This window comes from Haliotis rufescens, unplaced genomic scaffold, assembly GCF_023055435.1.
Source record: "Haliotis rufescens isolate VD_foot unplaced genomic scaffold, xgHalRufe1.0.p SCAF_11, whole genome shotgun sequence".
NCBI classification, from domain to species: Eukaryota; Metazoa; Mollusca; class Gastropoda; order Lepetellida; family Haliotidae; genus Haliotis; species Haliotis rufescens.
The window spans coordinates 13,002,878-13,021,302 of record NW_025963791.1 but is presented as its reverse complement, the minus strand read 5'-3'; the positions used below and the strand labels follow the sequence as shown (position 1 = coordinate 13,021,302).

General features: G+C 42.6%; 1 protein-coding gene across 2 annotated transcripts in view; it reads left to right on the top strand.

Annotated features, from left to right (window-relative positions):
* Positions 1 to 18,425, top strand: part of LOC124141135 — a 36,368-nt gene that overhangs the window by 15,681 nt on the left and 2,262 nt on the right. For both annotated transcript variants that reach the window (XM_046509041.2, XM_048392257.1), the window contains exons 4-7: positions 8,987 to 9,222; positions 14,230 to 14,311; positions 17,086 to 17,251; positions 18,074 to 18,276. In XM_046509041.2, the coding sequence (XP_046364997.2) occupies positions 8,987 to 9,222; positions 14,230 to 14,311; positions 17,086 to 17,251; positions 18,074 to 18,276 (687 nt within the window). The remainder of the gene's footprint in view (positions 1 to 8,986; positions 9,223 to 14,229; positions 14,312 to 17,085; positions 17,252 to 18,073; positions 18,277 to 18,425) is intronic.

Here is an 18,425-nt window from a genome sequence, read left to right as displayed (position 1 = left end):
CCGGGTTCGATTCCCAATATTGGTCCCATGTGAAGCGTTCGCTCGTCACGACTAAGATCAGCATACCATTTCCCACATGGGTAAAAAGTGTGAAACTCATTTCTGGTATCCCTGCCGTAATATCGCTGGAATGTTAAAAAAGCGACGTAAAAACATATCACTGACTCACTAAGTACGTACAGCTACCACATTTTACAAAACTTATTATAAATCTGATTACACCTATAAACATAGAGGAAAAGACAATATTTGGGGCAATGGCGTCTCGGTGTGAACACTCTAACAAGTATGGTTCAGACACTTTGCAGGCACTTATCGATCTGATCGGCGGTGCCCTTCACAGATATGCTCTTCTGTTGATTCCATGGAGATAATACGTAATAGTTTCTGTACAACACGTATCCTTCTTTATAACCCCGTCTGTCTCCTCCAACTCGCTAAAGGAGTGACAACCTTACCTTGCACACAGTAGAATGCGGTTTCAAATACCTCCTCCACTAAATACCTACTGATATAATGCACAAAATATCCACCTACTTCATGGACAATGACATACTTTGATGCTGACTACATGGCAGAAAGATCAGAGTGAGTAAGTGAGTATGGTTTTACGCCGCTTTTAGCAATATTCCAGCAATATCACGGCGGGGGACACCAGAAATTGGCTTCACACATTGTACCCATGTCGGGAATCGAACCCGGGTCTTCGGCGTGACGTGCGAACGCTTTAACCACTAGGCTACCCGACCGCCCCCAGATAGATCAGAAACCAATACGACTTGTGTGAATAATAATGCTTCTTTGATACAACGGTGACCATTGGCTTTACAATTATCAGTAGAATAGCGATCCCTGACCTTGCATTTAGAACATCAGAGTGACCTACGTTTCTGACATGAGGTCATCATCTGAAGAAGATGGTCGCGCATGAAGGTCAACCTTAGGTCAAAGGTTACAATTGTAGCATTCAGGCATGTCTTCACCCCTTGTGTTGCATTCACCTGTTATTTATCCGTCTAAGAACCATATAGTAATCAATACGTTCTTGTTATGCATGCCTTGTCATGTACAGTCACCCTGTTGTTCTGTCATCAGCTGATGAAGATGGTCGCGCATGAAGGTCAGCCTAAGGTCAAAGGTTACAATTGTAGCATTCAGGCATGTCTTCACCCCTTGTGTTACATTCACCTGTTATTTATCCGTCTAAGAACCATATAGTAATTAATACGTTCTTGTTATGCATGCCTTGTCATATACAGTCACCCTGTTGTTCTCACATGATCCAAAAGTGTCTGATGCAAGGTGGTCCTGAGTAACATCTCCTTGTTGTTTTCGATCACCATACTACACCCACAATGCAAACATTATGTTGTGGGCACACAGTCAGACCTACAGCTGTGATACAAGCTGCAAATATTACATTAATATTTCACCTGAAGAGCGTGCTTCACTGCAGCTACCAACAATAGACATCAGATCGGCTCTATAACTGGTTTAGATTCGACAAGCGGAATTAATCTTACTCAGAGAATCACACTGCAGGCAGGTGGCCGGTCTTTATAAGAAGTCGGTGTTTATGTTCATTATATATTCATTGCATACAACCCCGTAGGGATTCGGGGTTAGAACAGGACCCAAGGGACCTATGTTGCTTGTACGGGGCGCCTTAACGGCTGATCGGATGGTCAGGCTAGGTGATTTGGTCGATTGCGTGTCATCGCATCCGGGTGCGTGGATAGTTGCTCATAATATCAACCACTGGGTTGTTTGGTCCAGATTCGAATAAATTCGTACCGTGATATTGCTTGAATGTTGAACAACAAACAACTATTACTTGCAATAAATTCCTTTATGGGACAGGACAAAATTGCACTGATCACCCTGCCACACATGAGGGAAGGAGGTCGCATGTCCAGGGGCCCGTTGCACAAAGCTTAAGTGACCCCCATACTTTAACATAGGCTTACTTTTATCGTAGCGCTGTGATCTCTTTGTGGAACTGGGCCTTGCTGGATTATCACGTTAACATATGGATTACTTTGAATTTAGCAAGACAGCTTCATATCTGTTACCTTAACATTTCAAAACGTTTGGCATTGACAAATGTTCTTCTTTAGCGCACATCTGTACCATTAGTCATGTGACTGAAATATGTACTTTTTAAACCATGTCAATTCTATGGTGGTAAACAGTGATTCAAACAATCTTTCATTACCACATTTCTCTGACTAATTGTTACAATACTGTCATTCACCCTGCTCATTGATTTGGTTATTGATGACATATCGATCTAAGGTGCAGATTATAGAGTTTTCACCTGCCACACGCTAGACAGACGCGCTGTGTTGAGTAATCAGGCTTGATCAATGACGAACACTCTCGTGAAGCCGAATAGAAGTCTCAGATACACATCATACAACGTGGAATCGATCTACAGTTCAAAATTTAGCTCTTCCAAACGCCACACGCGCGGTATTGCTCAATAAATGCCAGCGTTTAAGGGATTAAGCTTACTCAATATTTAATCCAGTCTGTTGTAAAAACAGATACGGTCAGTTAACAACACCTTTGTGCCAGGCAGCAGAAGGCCTAATCGATACATGAGATAATCCCTCCGCCAGTGGAGCTTATGTAGCGTTCTGTACTAGACAAGGAATTTTGTCTAATGGACAGTAAATGGCGGGATAGAAGTAACCACAGAGTTAGGTTTAACTCGGCTTTGAACAGTATTTCAGTTATATCACGGCGTGTCAGCTCGGTGTTGGCTGAAAACACTAAGGAACGCTGTTGGTCGACGTCTATCACTAGACCACGGAGGCAGTCTCTTTGGAGTTTGAAAAATCTACCTTTTACTAATATTAGCCATATTTACGTAACTGATCATGTCAGAAGTTCACATATTGCAAGTGTAAGGAAGAAAAAAAGACAAATGACTTCAGCTTTGTGATTGCATAATTCCCGTACAACATGACCCAAATCAAATTGAATTATTTGATAGGCATTACTTAGAAGTTGACGGATGACAAAGTAGACACAATTTATGGATAACAACATCTTTATTTAATGTAAAGAAGTTGTTATCCATAAATTGTGTCTACTTTGTCGAATCAAATTGCTAGAACGCTAATGGCGACTTGTCAGTAACACCAATTGAGATACGATCGTACATGTATATACATATAGATATACAAACGTAGTTCCAGAGGGTGGCCCAGTCGTCTAAGGTGCCGCGATTCGCTGTGCAGAGTTGCGTCCCTTGGGCACACCAGAAACCTCTGATTGAGGGTTCGAATCCCGGTTGGCCCCGATTGTGTTTCTAGGTTTGTTAGCACCATACCCGTGCTCGTGGGTTTCACCGAAGTGGTAAACGTCTGAGACCTGCATCACTTCGGGCTTTCCTCCCACATTAAGCTGACACGCCGCGATATAACTGGAATACTGTTAAAAGGGGCGTGAAACCCAACTCACTCACTCACTCACTAATTCCAGAGCGTGTCCGTGACCTTCAACTCACTAAGAACAGTGTGCATTTGTCTTACTATCATCCGAAAACAAAGGCCGTCTTTACTGTTCACCGACGTGTTAACGTTACAGCGTTAACGTCTTGTCGGCACTGCTCGCAACACACAAACAAGCTCAAAGACAGTCCACTTTTTATGAATAGTTCCTCTTCACGCAAATAAAATATATTGATTGTGAAACGCCCCATAAACTACTCCCAAGTACTCTATTGGAACCAAGGCATTCAGACTTAATCAGCGGAGCGACATGTCGACCTTGTTCAAACGCGGCGGCCGTGTTTCGACCTACGTATTATTAATGGTTGGCTAGTGCATTGCCTTGCAGTGAATCCTGATGTATGTTATGTGGTGGTTATTCTCCCTACTCTGCTGACACGCCGATGAATGGCAGGGGACTAGTGTATAGAGAAGCCATACGCTCTGACAACCAGGGCATAATACGGGGCAACATGATAAGCGTAGGGTGACAGAGAGGTTGTATTTTATGGAGTGGCGGTGTATAGACAGGGGGTACAACAAGGCGGGTATATACTCTAGTTCACACATACAAGGAGGTGATATACACTTGTCCTTGAATCTTATTTTCGACAGCTGCCGCCAGTTGACCAGTTGGTAATGTGAACAGTTACATAAAGACTTCGCCGAACTAATATCCCCTGCTGGTGCACCGAAAGCCTCATTTACGTTTTTTAAACTATTATTTTATATGACTAATAGTCAGGTTTGAATATTTTTTTTGTGGATATTCTTTTTTCATATCTTCATTTTTAGCTTTTAAAGGTTGATCAGGTCTCATACCAAATGGTGTATGTTATTATGTATGTAACTGTGTATGTAGTGTAATACAAAACATGAAGCGTTAATAACATGCTTTTTCTTTTAAGAACTAAAAATAAACACGAAGCGCTGTTGGGTGAATATATTCCTTATTGTACGCCTTTACTGCTCGCATAATGAGATTGGACACTGTGTACACGGTTAAACGTACCTTTATTATTACGTATATGAAAGCATAATGTCTATGGGGTATCTGCGGGTTACATCGTCTTGTACGACATATCAATATAAAGAGGTAAAGGGGGAGTGTGCGCTATAACCAGGTTCTGCTGAACTAAATTTCACAGGGTATGCTTTGTTTAGGCCACATCAAACATAACGCTATACAGTCGTTGTAATTTTGTTTCGCCCTTCATTAAATATACAAGTACGTCAAACAAAAACTACCTATTGTTAAATATGTACATGTGTATTTATAAACGCTTTTCCTTTGATGTTTGTAAATTACACGACTGTTGACATGCGAGATGTTCACAAAACACAATTTAATTCTAACAAATGCGTTTGATGAAATTTTGATGATGAGGAAAATCAATAAAAGAAGAAGAAAACAGCAAATTATTTGACAGCTCCAAGGATAACAGGATATCCCTGAATTATTCATACCCCAGCAGCGTCCTCTCCCTGGGGAGCTGGAGCTAGATTGGCTGATTCGCTGAACAAGTTTTCGCTCTAAACGGATCAATTACTTGGTGTTAGTATTCATAATCATTCACTTTTTTTATAAAATAGAGTAGGATATGCTTCCCGTGTACAATTGATGGAGTTACCTTAGTTTTTGATTACCGTATGTCCTCTATTAAACACCGGCTCCCATTACACGCCGGTCTCTAATTGACGCCGGATCATAATCCCTGTACCAAACAATAGAGGCTGGGCCCATCACTTGATGAATGTAATGACCCCTATCGCATTTATACTGTCATATGTTGGTGAATAACAATGATAGTTTCCTGCAGATGTACCCTTTACCACTATGTCAGCATTTACAAGAATTTACAAGTCTATAAGGTTTGGCAAGTCTAGATTACTGCAGTATCATGAAAATGAAGAGAGTCACTGGGCTCCCTATTTTTATTAAGATAACTGAACAACTGTTTTTTCTGTACGATATGTTCATTTCAGAGACTAGACGATAGTCTAGGATAAAGCGTTCTCTCGTCCACTCTTAGCCTGCCTCACAGTCCCCCTGAACCATATTATATTCCCTTCCGTTCAGCCGTTTCTGTAATGCAAAGGCCCGAAATGGATCGAGTTTAGATTTTCCTCGGGTTCTGACTCTCCCTTGTCACTTGGGCTCCTTTTCAATTTAAATGTTACTTAATGAGTTACTTACCTTGGGCAATGTCAACCCCGCCACCTTCCCAACCTCTCCCAAACCCCTACGTGCTAAATCAACGTAAAATCATATGTAACCTCGACCATTCATATCAAGTTGAAACTACAATATCCAGTTGGGAAGAGAGGTAACTGATCAATTTCAATTACTGTTTCCCGTATGTCATATCCCCATGTACGTCAATAATGTAAAAACTGAAACGCGTTATATTATACCCTTCGAATCATGATAAACCTGATTGAACCTGTATACATAGCCTATACTGTTCCCCTACAAGTCAGCCCTTAGCGTCATTGATACCAGCGCGAGTAGGTTTTGTCATCAACGTAAACAGGCAGGCCAACATGGGTCAACAAAACCTTTGTGACACGGATCATCATGTGTCTGAGGACATACGTGGGTCTTAGCTGTGGTCTGATAGCTCTGGTTTCATAGTGGTGAAGAAGGTAATTGTTACCGTATTACATCTAATAGGGGCGGTCGGGTAGCCTAGTGGTTAAAGCGTTCGCACGTCACGCCGAAGACCCGGGTTCGATTCCCGACATGGGTACAATGTGTGAAGCCCATTTCTGGTGTCCCCCGCCGTGATATTGCTGGAATATTGCTAAAAGCGGCGTAAAACCATACTCACTCACTCACTATTACATCTAATAACCACACCGCTAATTCCAAGGTTCGGATGGATTGGGATCATTGGTTTGTCAGCACCATACCCGCTCGTGGGCTTCAGTAAAGTGGTACCCGTCTTACACCTGCCTCACTTTTGGATTTTGTTTTACGCCGCTTTTAACAATATTCAGCAATATCACGATGGGGGACACCAGAAATGGGCTTCACACATTTTATCAATGTGGGGAATAGAACCCGTGTCTTCGGTGTGACAAACGAGCGCTTTAACTACTAGGCTACCCTACCGCCTCTAAGGTTACACGTCATGTCAAAACTGAATTACCGTTCGAAACTCCCCCATTCGTACTTTAGTTATGATAGTAGATCGAACGTATTTCCGTGTATTTCCTTGTAATAAAACCACTACTGGATCGTAGGGTAACCTCAAGGCCAGGGTTCGATTACCGACATAGTTACAATGTGTGATGCCCATTTGTGGCGTTCCGCGCAGTGATGTTGGAATATTTCAAGAAGCGTTCACAAATCACTCACTCACTCACGCACTCACTCACTCACTCACTCACTCACTCACTCACTCACTCACTCACTCACTCACTCCAACCAACCAACCAAACAAACAAACAAACAAACAAACAAACAAGCAACCAAACAAGCAAACAACCAACCGATATTGCACTAAACAGAAGACTGCGCAAATCGTAGTTAGATCGCAGTGCTAAGCTCTTGCTTTGCATGTAAGCATTTATTCTAACAATAATTGGCAGAATCACAACAAAACTAGTGTCATTTTCGAATTTCCTTACATGTAGTATCATTTGCACATACGAAAGAGATATTAATTTTCATTTAAAAAATATCTATAGAACTAGAAAGTTTTACCCCGCTTATATTCGAGCAATTTCACTGCGAGGGACATCAGACATAGGCTTTATATATCCATACCCATGAGGGGAATCGGAAAGGAGCCTTCGGCGTGAGGAGTAAATGCCCTACATAGAAGTCTTTAAGATAAAATACCAAGTATTTATTAGAGACAATAGTGTACCTGTCCTCTATACCTGTGGTTGACACTTGAGCGTCTGTGTTACACCTGAACATGGAATCAGGTGGTGTGGGTAGATGCGTGCGACTGACGAAGGCGTATATTCCACAAACATATCAGTATTCTAGACAGATAAGGGTGTAAAAAGCCTTGCACTTCCTGGTGACGGCGCACAACATTGCAGGGTAGACCTTTTATTTTTACTTGTCGAAATCTCTTGATCCAAAAATGATTATTGTTTTGTCAATGTAACTAAATTATAGATAACACGGTTTATCATCCAAAACTGGCTCCCACAGGAGATATCGCTTGGATGAGATCAAGCGATATCTACACTGTAGATATCGCTGCAATGAAATTACATCACAATGCTTTGCAGACCATTGTGACATCACTGGTTACAATGACGTCACAATCAAATGACATCACTAATGGCTCTGATACTGAAGCAGTAAGCAGTATTTTTTACACTGAAAACACTGTTAGTTATTGTCTACAAATTGAAAAAAGTTGGAAGAATGATGTTGGATGATAAATAAAATCTCACCCTCGTGTCTTTTGATATCAAATATATCAACACTCGTTGATAAAAGTGGCAAAAATCCTCGGCAAGCCTCGGAATTTTTCCACTTTTATCAACGAGTGTTGATATATTTGATATCAAAAGACACGAGGGTGAGATTCTCTATTTAATGAATAATATTATGGATCTGAGGCAGTATACAACCTATGCTGCCTTATGAAGCGTTAAACGGTTTACGATATTACCATCTCATCCCACCGGGTACCCACTGACTCTCCAGCCTCTCCCTCATCCCCGGAATGGTAAATGCTCGTCCTTCCATAACAGGCAGACCGCCTCCGTGGTCAAGTGGTAGAGCGTCCGCCCGGAGAGCGGAAGGTCCGGGGTTCGATCCCCGGCCGCGTCATGCCAAAAGACGTTAAATGATGGTACTTGTTGTTACCCTGTCTGGCGCTCGGCATTAAGGGGCTAAAACAAGGACTGGTCGGCTTGGAGTCAGTATACTGTGTCTGAGTGGGGTATTCATGTTAAACTGCGGCATGGTATCTCAGTGGGCTAGCACTAGAAATCGGCATCAGTCCGGAGTAGTACGAGCAGCCACACACACACACACACGTGCATGCACGTCGCTATATAAGTGCAATAATCTTGGACGCGACGTTAAACCCAATTTCACCTCACCTCACCATAACAGGCAGGTCGCTTTGACTGTTTGCACAATTTAGAAATTGCAGGAATACATTGATGGCAAAAGATTTACGGGAAAGAAGATTCACTGCAACGTCGTTGAAAAATAAATATATTGTCATAAAGTTTCAAGTCTTTACAAGGTCTAGTATATGGCTGTGCCTTGTTTGATCCCAGTGGGAATTCCGGGTCAGAAATTGTCCCAAGCAACCTATACTGGTAGTAAGATGCGACCTTATGGATCGGGTTAGGTGACTAAATTGGTTGCGTGTCATCGTTGCACGATGAGGTGGGTCGTTGCTCATACCATCAATCACTTTTTTATCTGATCCAGACTGGAACATTGCTGAGTGCGGCGTTAACAATCAAACATCGTTCTGTACAATGTGCCTGTTTTGTGTCTGCAGTGCCGGTGACCGAGGCGTGGAGGGATGAGTTGAAGGCGTTCACAGAACAACTGAACGCTGCCGAGGAGAGGAAGAGAGACCAGGAGAGGCCGAGAACCACCCAATACTCCGCGGAAACCGGGCGTCTCATCCCACCCCCCTCACGCAACATGTCCCGGGGGGCGTCTAGGAGGGGTAGGCCGCAGTTTGTTCCGAGCATGCAACACATAGCGGCTGAACCTGACATTGAGAATATGGTAAGTATGACGATGTCCTCACAAACATAAGGTTAAACATGAATGTCAACCATTTAACTTATACCTGGACTTTACAATGAGAATTTCGTTGATAAATCACCGATTCTTTTTTATATTCCGTGGTCAAAGAAACATTCCCCTTTAAGACGGATTTTGCGCGATCTGGTGCCTAAGAGGGACTTTGTATAATTTGGAGCCGTTGTGTGACTTTGCGTGAGTAAAGGGTTTAACGCCGCTTTGAACAGTATTCCAGTTGTATCACGGCTTGTCAGCTTAATGTAGGATGAAAGCCCATAGTGACGTAGGTCTAAGACCTTTACATTTTGGTGAAACACACGAGCACAGGTCAGAACCCACGATCATGGTTTTCTGGCGTGCCCAAGGGACGCAACTCTGCACAGCAAATTGCGGCGCCTCAGCAGACTGGACCATCCGCGTCCCGACTTTACATGATCTGGTACCGGTGTCGGACTCTGTATGATCTTCTGCCAACATCTATCTTTCCACGAACTGGAACCAATGTCTAACTTTGCATTATCTGGTATGAATGACTGACCTTGCATAAACTTCTACCGATATCTAACTGTGCATGGACCTGTACCAATGTCCAACTTTGCATGAACTGGTACCAATGTCCAACTTTGCATGAACCAGTGTCATTGTCTGAACTTGTACCAAAATCTTGCTTTGCATGATCTGATAAAATTTCAACCTTTGCATGAACCAGTGTCATTGTCTGAATTTGCATGAACTTGTACCAAAATCTTGCTTTGCATGATCTGATAAAATTTCAACCTTTGCATGAACTGGTAGTATTGTCTGACTTTGCATAAACTGGTATCAATGTCTGACTTTTGCATGAACTTCTTCTGATCTCGGGCTTTGCATGCACTGGTACTAACGTTGGACCACGCACGATTCAGACCAATGTCGGACCTTGCATGAACTGCAACCAATGTCTGATTTTGCATGACCTGGTACCGAAGTCGAACTTTGAATGAACTGTTACCGATCTCGGGCTTTGCATGCACTGGTACTAACGTCGGACCACGCACGATTCAGACCAATGTCTGATTTTACATGAACTGAAACCAATGTCTGTTTTTGCATGACCTGGTACTAACTTCGGGTCATGCATGAACTGGTATCAATGCCTGAATCTACATGAATTGATACCAATGTCTGAATTTGCTTTAACTGGTACCGATCTTGGACTTTGCATGGACAGGTACTAATGTCGGATCATGCATGATTGGTACCAATGTAAAACTTTGCATGAATGTGTAGCAGTGTCTGATGGTACTGGTGTCGTTGTCAGAATTTGTAAAAGCTTGTACCAATGTCTATATTTGCATGAACTGGTATCATTGTCTACCTTTGCGTGAACTGGTTCCAGATGGGGTCCATACATTTAGATTCGTGCCCCGCGTTACAGCCAGGCTCATTAACGGCTAGATTGATATACATAATTCAATTAAATAGCAGCAGGTTATAAGGTGATGGGGTCACTTGAATCAACCGTGCAAGGACACACAGGGCCCGAGGCTCTCTGTAACGTTATATCAGCGTTCAGTCAAATGCTTTTGCATTCGTAACCAAATCGTGTCATTCCGGAACAAGCCGAAAAACCTTCTTGCAGGTTATAGACAGATGAGTAGTAACGAATAATCATTGAGCCGATGCGCGCTGTCCTAGTCTGGACAGGGACCCGTGAAGATCCGGGGTAGAATAGATCTTCAGCAACCTATGCTTGCTGTAAAAAACGACTATGCTTGTCGTAAGAGGCGACTAACCGGATCGGGAGGTCAGGCTCGCTTCCTTGGTTGATGCATGTCATCGTATCCCAATTGCGTGGATCGATGCTCATGATGTCTATCACTGGATTGTCTGGTCCAGACTCGATTATTTACAGACCGGCGTCATAATGCTGGAATATTGTTGAGTGCGGTGTAAAAATAACAAACAAAAAAATAACAAATTTCTTCGGCAAGTCCTATCTACAGCGACAACGCGGAGATTACACCAGCAGTGTTCACAAATATGTACTGCGTAACGTTTATTGATGTCCGCGTGTTTGCACTCTGCAGTCTATTCATCGTTGCCAAGTGGTGTGAGATATCTGCACATTCAACGGGACTCCGGGAGTGCGTAGTTATCTGATTTAATACGCAGTCGTTCAAATGTCAATATCCGACGCCGCTCGATACTCAGATGAACGTATTTACGACTCATCGATGAACATTTTTTGTTAGGCCAAGGGAGAAGTTCAAAAGTTGTCAGATATAAAAAATAATTCTTTAAGTTTGTATGCGTATGTGCATGAGTGAGTGAGTTGGATTTAAGACCGCTTTGAACAGTATTCCAGTTATATCGCTGCGTGTCAGTTTACTGTGGGAGGAAAACCCGAAGTAATGCAGGTCGTAGACGTTTACCACCTTGATGAAACCCACGAGCACGGTTTGGTGCTGACAAACCGGGGACATAATCGGGACTAACCGGGATCCGAACCATCATAAGGTTCTGGCGTGTCCAAGGGACGCAACTCTGCACAGGGCATTAAATTGCGGCGCCTTAGACGACTGATCCCTCGTGCTCCCGGTATCTGTGTGAGGGAGGGAGAGGTTTTCCATCCGTAAAAGTAAACATTTCTTGGTTTTCAAGTCAGTAAATAACTGCCCCCGTCCTCATATCGTTGTTCTGACTTGTATCACTACCGCGAGTACAACGACATAACACAAGCAGGATATTGTGTCAGTTCCCAGCCTACGATATTTGTGTTGGTGAAGCTCTGCTATTATTGTAGGTATTTTCTTTCAAAAATCTCTTTGAGGATGTAAACATTTCACAATTAGGTTTTATAACCACTTCAGGAATTAAGTTTAACCGACATCGAACTTGTGAACCGCCCCCTAACCCTTCAATGACAGTATTGGGATATGTCCTGGCAGCCTAAGCTCCTTTCTCTGACACAGGCCTCGCTGTGTGTACTGTAGCTGTCTTGTGAGGAGTCATCGCGGCGACAGGAGTACTTGTGACACACGGCAACGTTAAGCAGTGATGTCTCCGCAGAAGAAATATACGACTCTCAATCACTGTGGTGTTGACGTGAGATAGGACATACTTTGTTTTTTTTAAAACATTTCCTATTCGAAACTAACTACACCTTTCACACACTGATCGACCGGGTTAAGGCAAATAATTGCTTTAAGATCAATGCTATATCTGAACAAATATAATATATCTGTCAAAACGTCATACAAATAACACCGGCTCTAAAAAGATTCCTATCTATTAGCAACCCGACATTAAAAATCATCTTTTGTAGTATTACATACTAGTGCCACTCAAGCTTCGATAGGATCCTGGGCTATCGTGTACAATGACACAACTCAGAGAACGATTATTTACAGAAATGTGCACTTCTGTATATTGTGTCTTAAAATGAAACTGAAGATGCGCTAGTTCCAAGGCAATGTCTAGTACTATTCACTGGACAACATCCCCAAATCACGTGACGATCCGGGGTAGAATAGGTCTTCAGCAACCCATGCTTGTCGTAACGGGAGCCGACTAACGGGATCGGGTGGTCAGGCTCGCGGACTTGGTAGATGCATGTCATCGTATCCCAGTTGCGTGGATCGGTGCTAACGATGTCAATCACTGAATTGTCTGGTCAAGCGGTATTATTTACAGACCGCGGTCATATAGCTGGAACATAAACAACAAACAAAATACGTTAAGTTATTCAAACTAAAAAGAAGGCAGAGGTTATATGATGTCTGCAAGCGACCGGTCACCATGTTGTGTCGGGGTCAGAGAGACACGGGCACATGGCCAGGAAGACGTTACGTTTGATTAGCCTTCTACTGCGTGTTAACATTTTAACCTAAGTCATCTTCGAGTACGAATAACATGTTGTCGTAATAATATCTTAATACAATTTATTTTCATTTAACTTTATTATCAATTGTTTCTTTAACCTTAATGACAGGCTTTATGTTCTAAATGCCATGTTTGATGTTTAATGTCATGTTTTATGTTCTTAATGCCATGTTTTATGTTCTTAATGCCATGTTTTATGTTCTTAATGACAGGTTTTATGTTCTTAATGAAAGGTTTTATGTTCTTAATGACAGGTTTTATGTTCTTAATGAAAGGTTTTATGTTCTTAATGACAGGTTTTATGTTCTTAATGACAGGTTTTATGTAAATATAAAACGTCAACGACAGGGAATAATCAGTCTCGATAATTAACCGAAACATGACGTAATGCACGTTTACATTTTAGGTAATTGTACATGGGTCAATCATGAGAACACTAATTCTGGCAATAGCGCCTTTGATCCTAACATAAATAAAGCATAGCATGGCTGATTGTTTAACTAAACAGGTAACAATTTCCGACGTTAACGTACTTCTACTTCATCGATATTTTCAAGAAGCCTCATCTCCATCATCACCTTGGGCTGTCATGTCCATGTGTCTTTGCTTCGTCTGACACAACCAGGGTCTCTAATCTCGACAAGCACGCAACCATGCTTCCCGAGAAGGAAATAAGATAAACAGGTTGGGGATTCCGGGGGCTTAAAATCATCACGGCGTCGTTAATCTTTAAATAAATCTCCGAGAGCGCTAAAACGAGTTTTCTTGTTCAGTGGGTCAGTTTAAAAATGTAAATTGCTTCATGAATACTTTCGTGAGACTGTGATCTGCTTAATCGTATAAGAAATGACAAAACATGTTAACTGTGGTCAGCTTGTCGGTTATGGAATCGCAAAAGACGACAGGCCGATAAATCTCCGGTTGATTACAATTTCCTTGTTGATATCACTATGGTAACCAATTATATTACATATTTTCCGTTTCAAAGAATATTCAAATATTCATGAAAATGTAAGTTTGCTTAAAAAATATAAGATCGTAATATTGATAGGCTGTACTGTATTTTCATGTGTTTATCATGATTATCGTGTGTTTGCCTAATGTTTGCTGCCTCCACGCTTTCAGGTGTTGACGATGTTGTGCCAGATCCTACAGACAGAAGATATCAATGCTGTGCAGTCGTGGTTGGTGTCGGCGGGAGACAGAGGTTAGATATATGCTCAGCAAAAGTAGAAGAGTACTCTTGTAATGTAGGTCCTTGTGCATTGGTTTACATCCTCACCTGTGCAGCAGTATACGGCTCTACATCCTCACCTGTGCAGCAGTATACGGCTCTACATCCCCACCTGTGCAGCAGTATACGGCTCTACATCCCCACCTGTGCAGCAGTATACGGCTCTACATTCTCACCTGTGCAGCAGTATACGGCTCTACATCCCCACCTGTCAACAGTATACGGCTCTACATCCTCACCTGTGCAGCAGTATACGGCTCTACATCCCCACCTGTGCAGCAGTATACGGCTCTACATCCCCACCTGTGCAGCAGTATACGGCTCTACATTCTCACCTGTGCAGCAGTATACGGCTCTACATCCCCACCTGTCAACAGTATACGGCTCTACATCCTCACCTGTGCAGCAGTATACGGCTCTACATCCCCACCTGTGCAGCAGTATACGGCTCTACATCCTCACCTGTGCAGCAGTATACGGCTCTACATCCCCACCTGTCAACAGTATACGGCTCTACATCCTCACCTGTGCAGCAGTATACGGCTCTACATCCTCACCTGTGCAGCAGTATACGGCTCTACATCCTCACCTGTGCAGCAGTATACGGCTCTACATCCTCACCTGTGCAGCAGTATACGGCTCTACATCCTCACCTGTGCAGCAGTATACGGCTCTACATCCTCACCTGTGCAGCAGTATACGGCTCTACATCCCCACCTGTCAACAGTATACGGCTCTACATCCTCACCTGTGCAGCAGTATACGGCTCTACATCCCCATCTGTCCCACATCTTCACTGTGCAGCAGTACAGCACGCCCCAGCAACCTTGTCATCCAAGGCGACTTAATCGATCTGGTGGCAAGGCTCGATGACTTGGTTGCTTGCGTGTTATCATAACCATATAACATATAACCATATAACATATAACCATATAACATATAACCATATAACATATAACCATATAATATATAACCATATCAGTGATTTCTCTGATCCAAGCTCGATCATTTCCGTAGTTGGGAATGGTTATAGTATGGTACAATGTATCTTGTATTTCCAAAAAGAACAAAATAAGAAGGTTATGTTTTAGTCCATTGTATTTCTTCCTTCCCAGAAGAACAATGTATCTTGTATTTCCCAAAGAACAAAATGAGAAGGTTATGTTTAAGTGCAATATATCCCTTTCTTCCCAGGAGAAGTACAATGTATCTTGTATTTTCCAAAAGAACAAAATGAGAAACTTATGTTTTAGTACAATGTAGCCCTTCCTTCCCTAGTGAAGTACAATGTATCTTGTATTTCCCCAAAAGAACAAAATGAGGTGAGGTGAGGTGAAATGGGGTTTAACGTCGCATCCAAGATTATTGCACTTATATAACGACGTGCATGTACGTGTGTGTGTTTTGTGTGGCTGCTTGGACTATAGTCTGGAAGGTAATTTAAGGTACCGACGTTTACTACAATATCTGAAAAACTATCGGACCTACTCCAGTCAAAGTTGGTATGAGATTATTAAACGGTCATACATAACTGGATATTACATTTAAAGACAATCGGTGCATCGATAAAAAAATCTGTCTATTTAGCTTTCACTATATTTCATCAACAACCAGACCTGTTCGTCACGGGTGGAACGAGCAGTCATTGAAACAGCCATCTGCATAATGCTACCCCTACGTCACAGGGCCATATGACACAATTGAACCAATCAATTCAATTCGAAGGGGTGCACGGGAATCACGCATGTTGAGACGCCCAACGCTAACACCGTATTCGTGCGTGATGCCGATTTATAGTGCTAGCTCACTGAGATACCATGCTGCAGTTTTAACATGAATACCCCACTCAGACACAGTATACTGACTCCGAGCCGACCAGTCCTTGTTTTAGCCCCTTAATGCCAAGCTCCAGACAGGGTAACAACAAGTACCATCTTTTAACGTCTTTTGGTATGACGCGGCCGGGGATCAAACCCCCGGACATTCCGCACTCCGGGCGGACGCTCTACCACTAGACCACGGAGGCGGTCAGAACGAAATGAGAAGGTTATGTTTTAGTACAATGTATCCCTTCTTTCCCCAGAGAAGTACAATGTATCTTGTACTTCCCAAAAGAACAAAATTAGAAGGTTATGTTTTAGTACAATGTATTCCTTCCTTTCCAGGAGAAGTACAATGTTCCTTGTATTTCCCAAAAGAACAAAATTAGAAGGTTATGTTTTAGTACAATGTATTCCTTCCTTTCCAGGAGAAGTACAATGTTCCTTGTATTTCCCAAAAGAACAAAATGAGAAGGTTATGTTTTAGTACAATGTATTCCTTCCTTCCCAGGAGAAGTACAATGTTCCTTGTATTTCCCAAAAGAACAAAATGAGAAGGTTATGTTTTAGTACAATGTCTTCCTTCCTTCCCAGGAGAAGTACAATGTATCTTGTATTTCCCAAAAGAACAAAATGAGAAGATTGTGTTTTAGTACAATGTATTCCTTCCTTCCCAGGAGAAGTACAATGTTCCTTGTATTTCCCAAAAGAACAAAATGAGAAGATTATGTTTTAGTACAATGTATTCGTTCCTTCCCAGGAGAAGTACAATGTTCCTTGTATTTCCCAAAAGAACAAAATGAGAAGGTTATGTTTTAGTACAATGTATTCGTTCCTTCCCAGGAGAAGTACAATGTTCCTTGTGTTTCCCAAAAGAACAAAATGAGAAGATTATGTTTTAGTACAATGTATCCCTTCCTTCCCCAGAGAAGACGATGGTGTTAGACATGATCAGGACTGTCGTGGCGGGGAGGGAGGAGTACAATCACCAGCTGCCTGCCGAGGTGGTCGGCGAGAGACCCAGGACAGTGCTGCCACCTATCAACGACAGGCAGATCATCGGAGAGAGCAATGATGACAACATGATAGACAGGTGAGGCAGAGATGTGTAACCAGATGTTGGGCATAATGACGTTTTGAACAGTGTTTCAGTTATGTCACAGCTGTTACTGACAGCTTCACAGGGGTGATACCACTTTACCCACGAGCACAGCTTGGTGATGACAAATATAGTTACATAATCAGGGCGAATTCTGGATTCGAACCCATGGTCATAGGCTTGTGGCGCGCCCAAGGAACGCAACTCGAAATGCGCTGCCTCAGACGGGGCCACCCATGCCACCATATGTGCTGTATACTTCATTTGACTTTGAAACGTGTACGTGGTGTAAGTATGCCTTGTCTGGCTACACCACAGAAGGGAACCTAGAATAGGCTTGACAAACTGTAGAATTGAACCTACTAGACTTTTTGACCAGTCAGTGTTTTTACCATAATACCCTATCAGACCCTATGTTTCATCTAGTATACTAAATGGGAAAGAGTCTCGTTGTTATCATTTGCGATTATCCAGTGTATCCATTCCATCATGACAAATAATGCACTGGATAATTGAACACTGCTTTTTATCAGCATGTCTGATATATCACTGTGTGTCAGCCCGATTTGGGAGGAAAGCCTGAAGTGATGCGGGTCTTTGGGCGAATTTGGAATTTGAACCCACGATCTTAGGTTGCTGGCATTCTTAATGGATGCAACACCTCACAGCAAATTGTTGTGCAGTAGGCAACAGGGCCATTCGTGCTTTCCTCCACCATAACATAATGAAAACCATAACATGATATTAGGCTCCTGAACAAGAATAACTTTGAAGCTAACATGGAGTCAAACTTGATTCGACTATTTCTCTCCCAAGGTTGACTTTGGTGGATGAGCCTGTCATTCCGAAAGGACCGTCGATGATGCATAGGGCGGTTACCATGGATCCCGTAGAGACAATGCCAGGAATCCCTGCAGTCCCTCCTCCCCAGGCTGACCCTGCCATGCCGGTTCCCGCACCCTCCCCGCCTCACATACCCATGAAACCAAGCTCGCCCAAGGCCATCATAGAAGATGATGGTAAGCACTGATACCGTCGGGACGGTGTCTGGCTTACTCACAGTAGGAAATGGTTTGGTTACATTTGTTACAATTGTATACAATTATTACATGACCTGAGGTGGAAACTGTATTACTCTTTGGTTGCATGTTTGTGGTAGCTAGGCCAC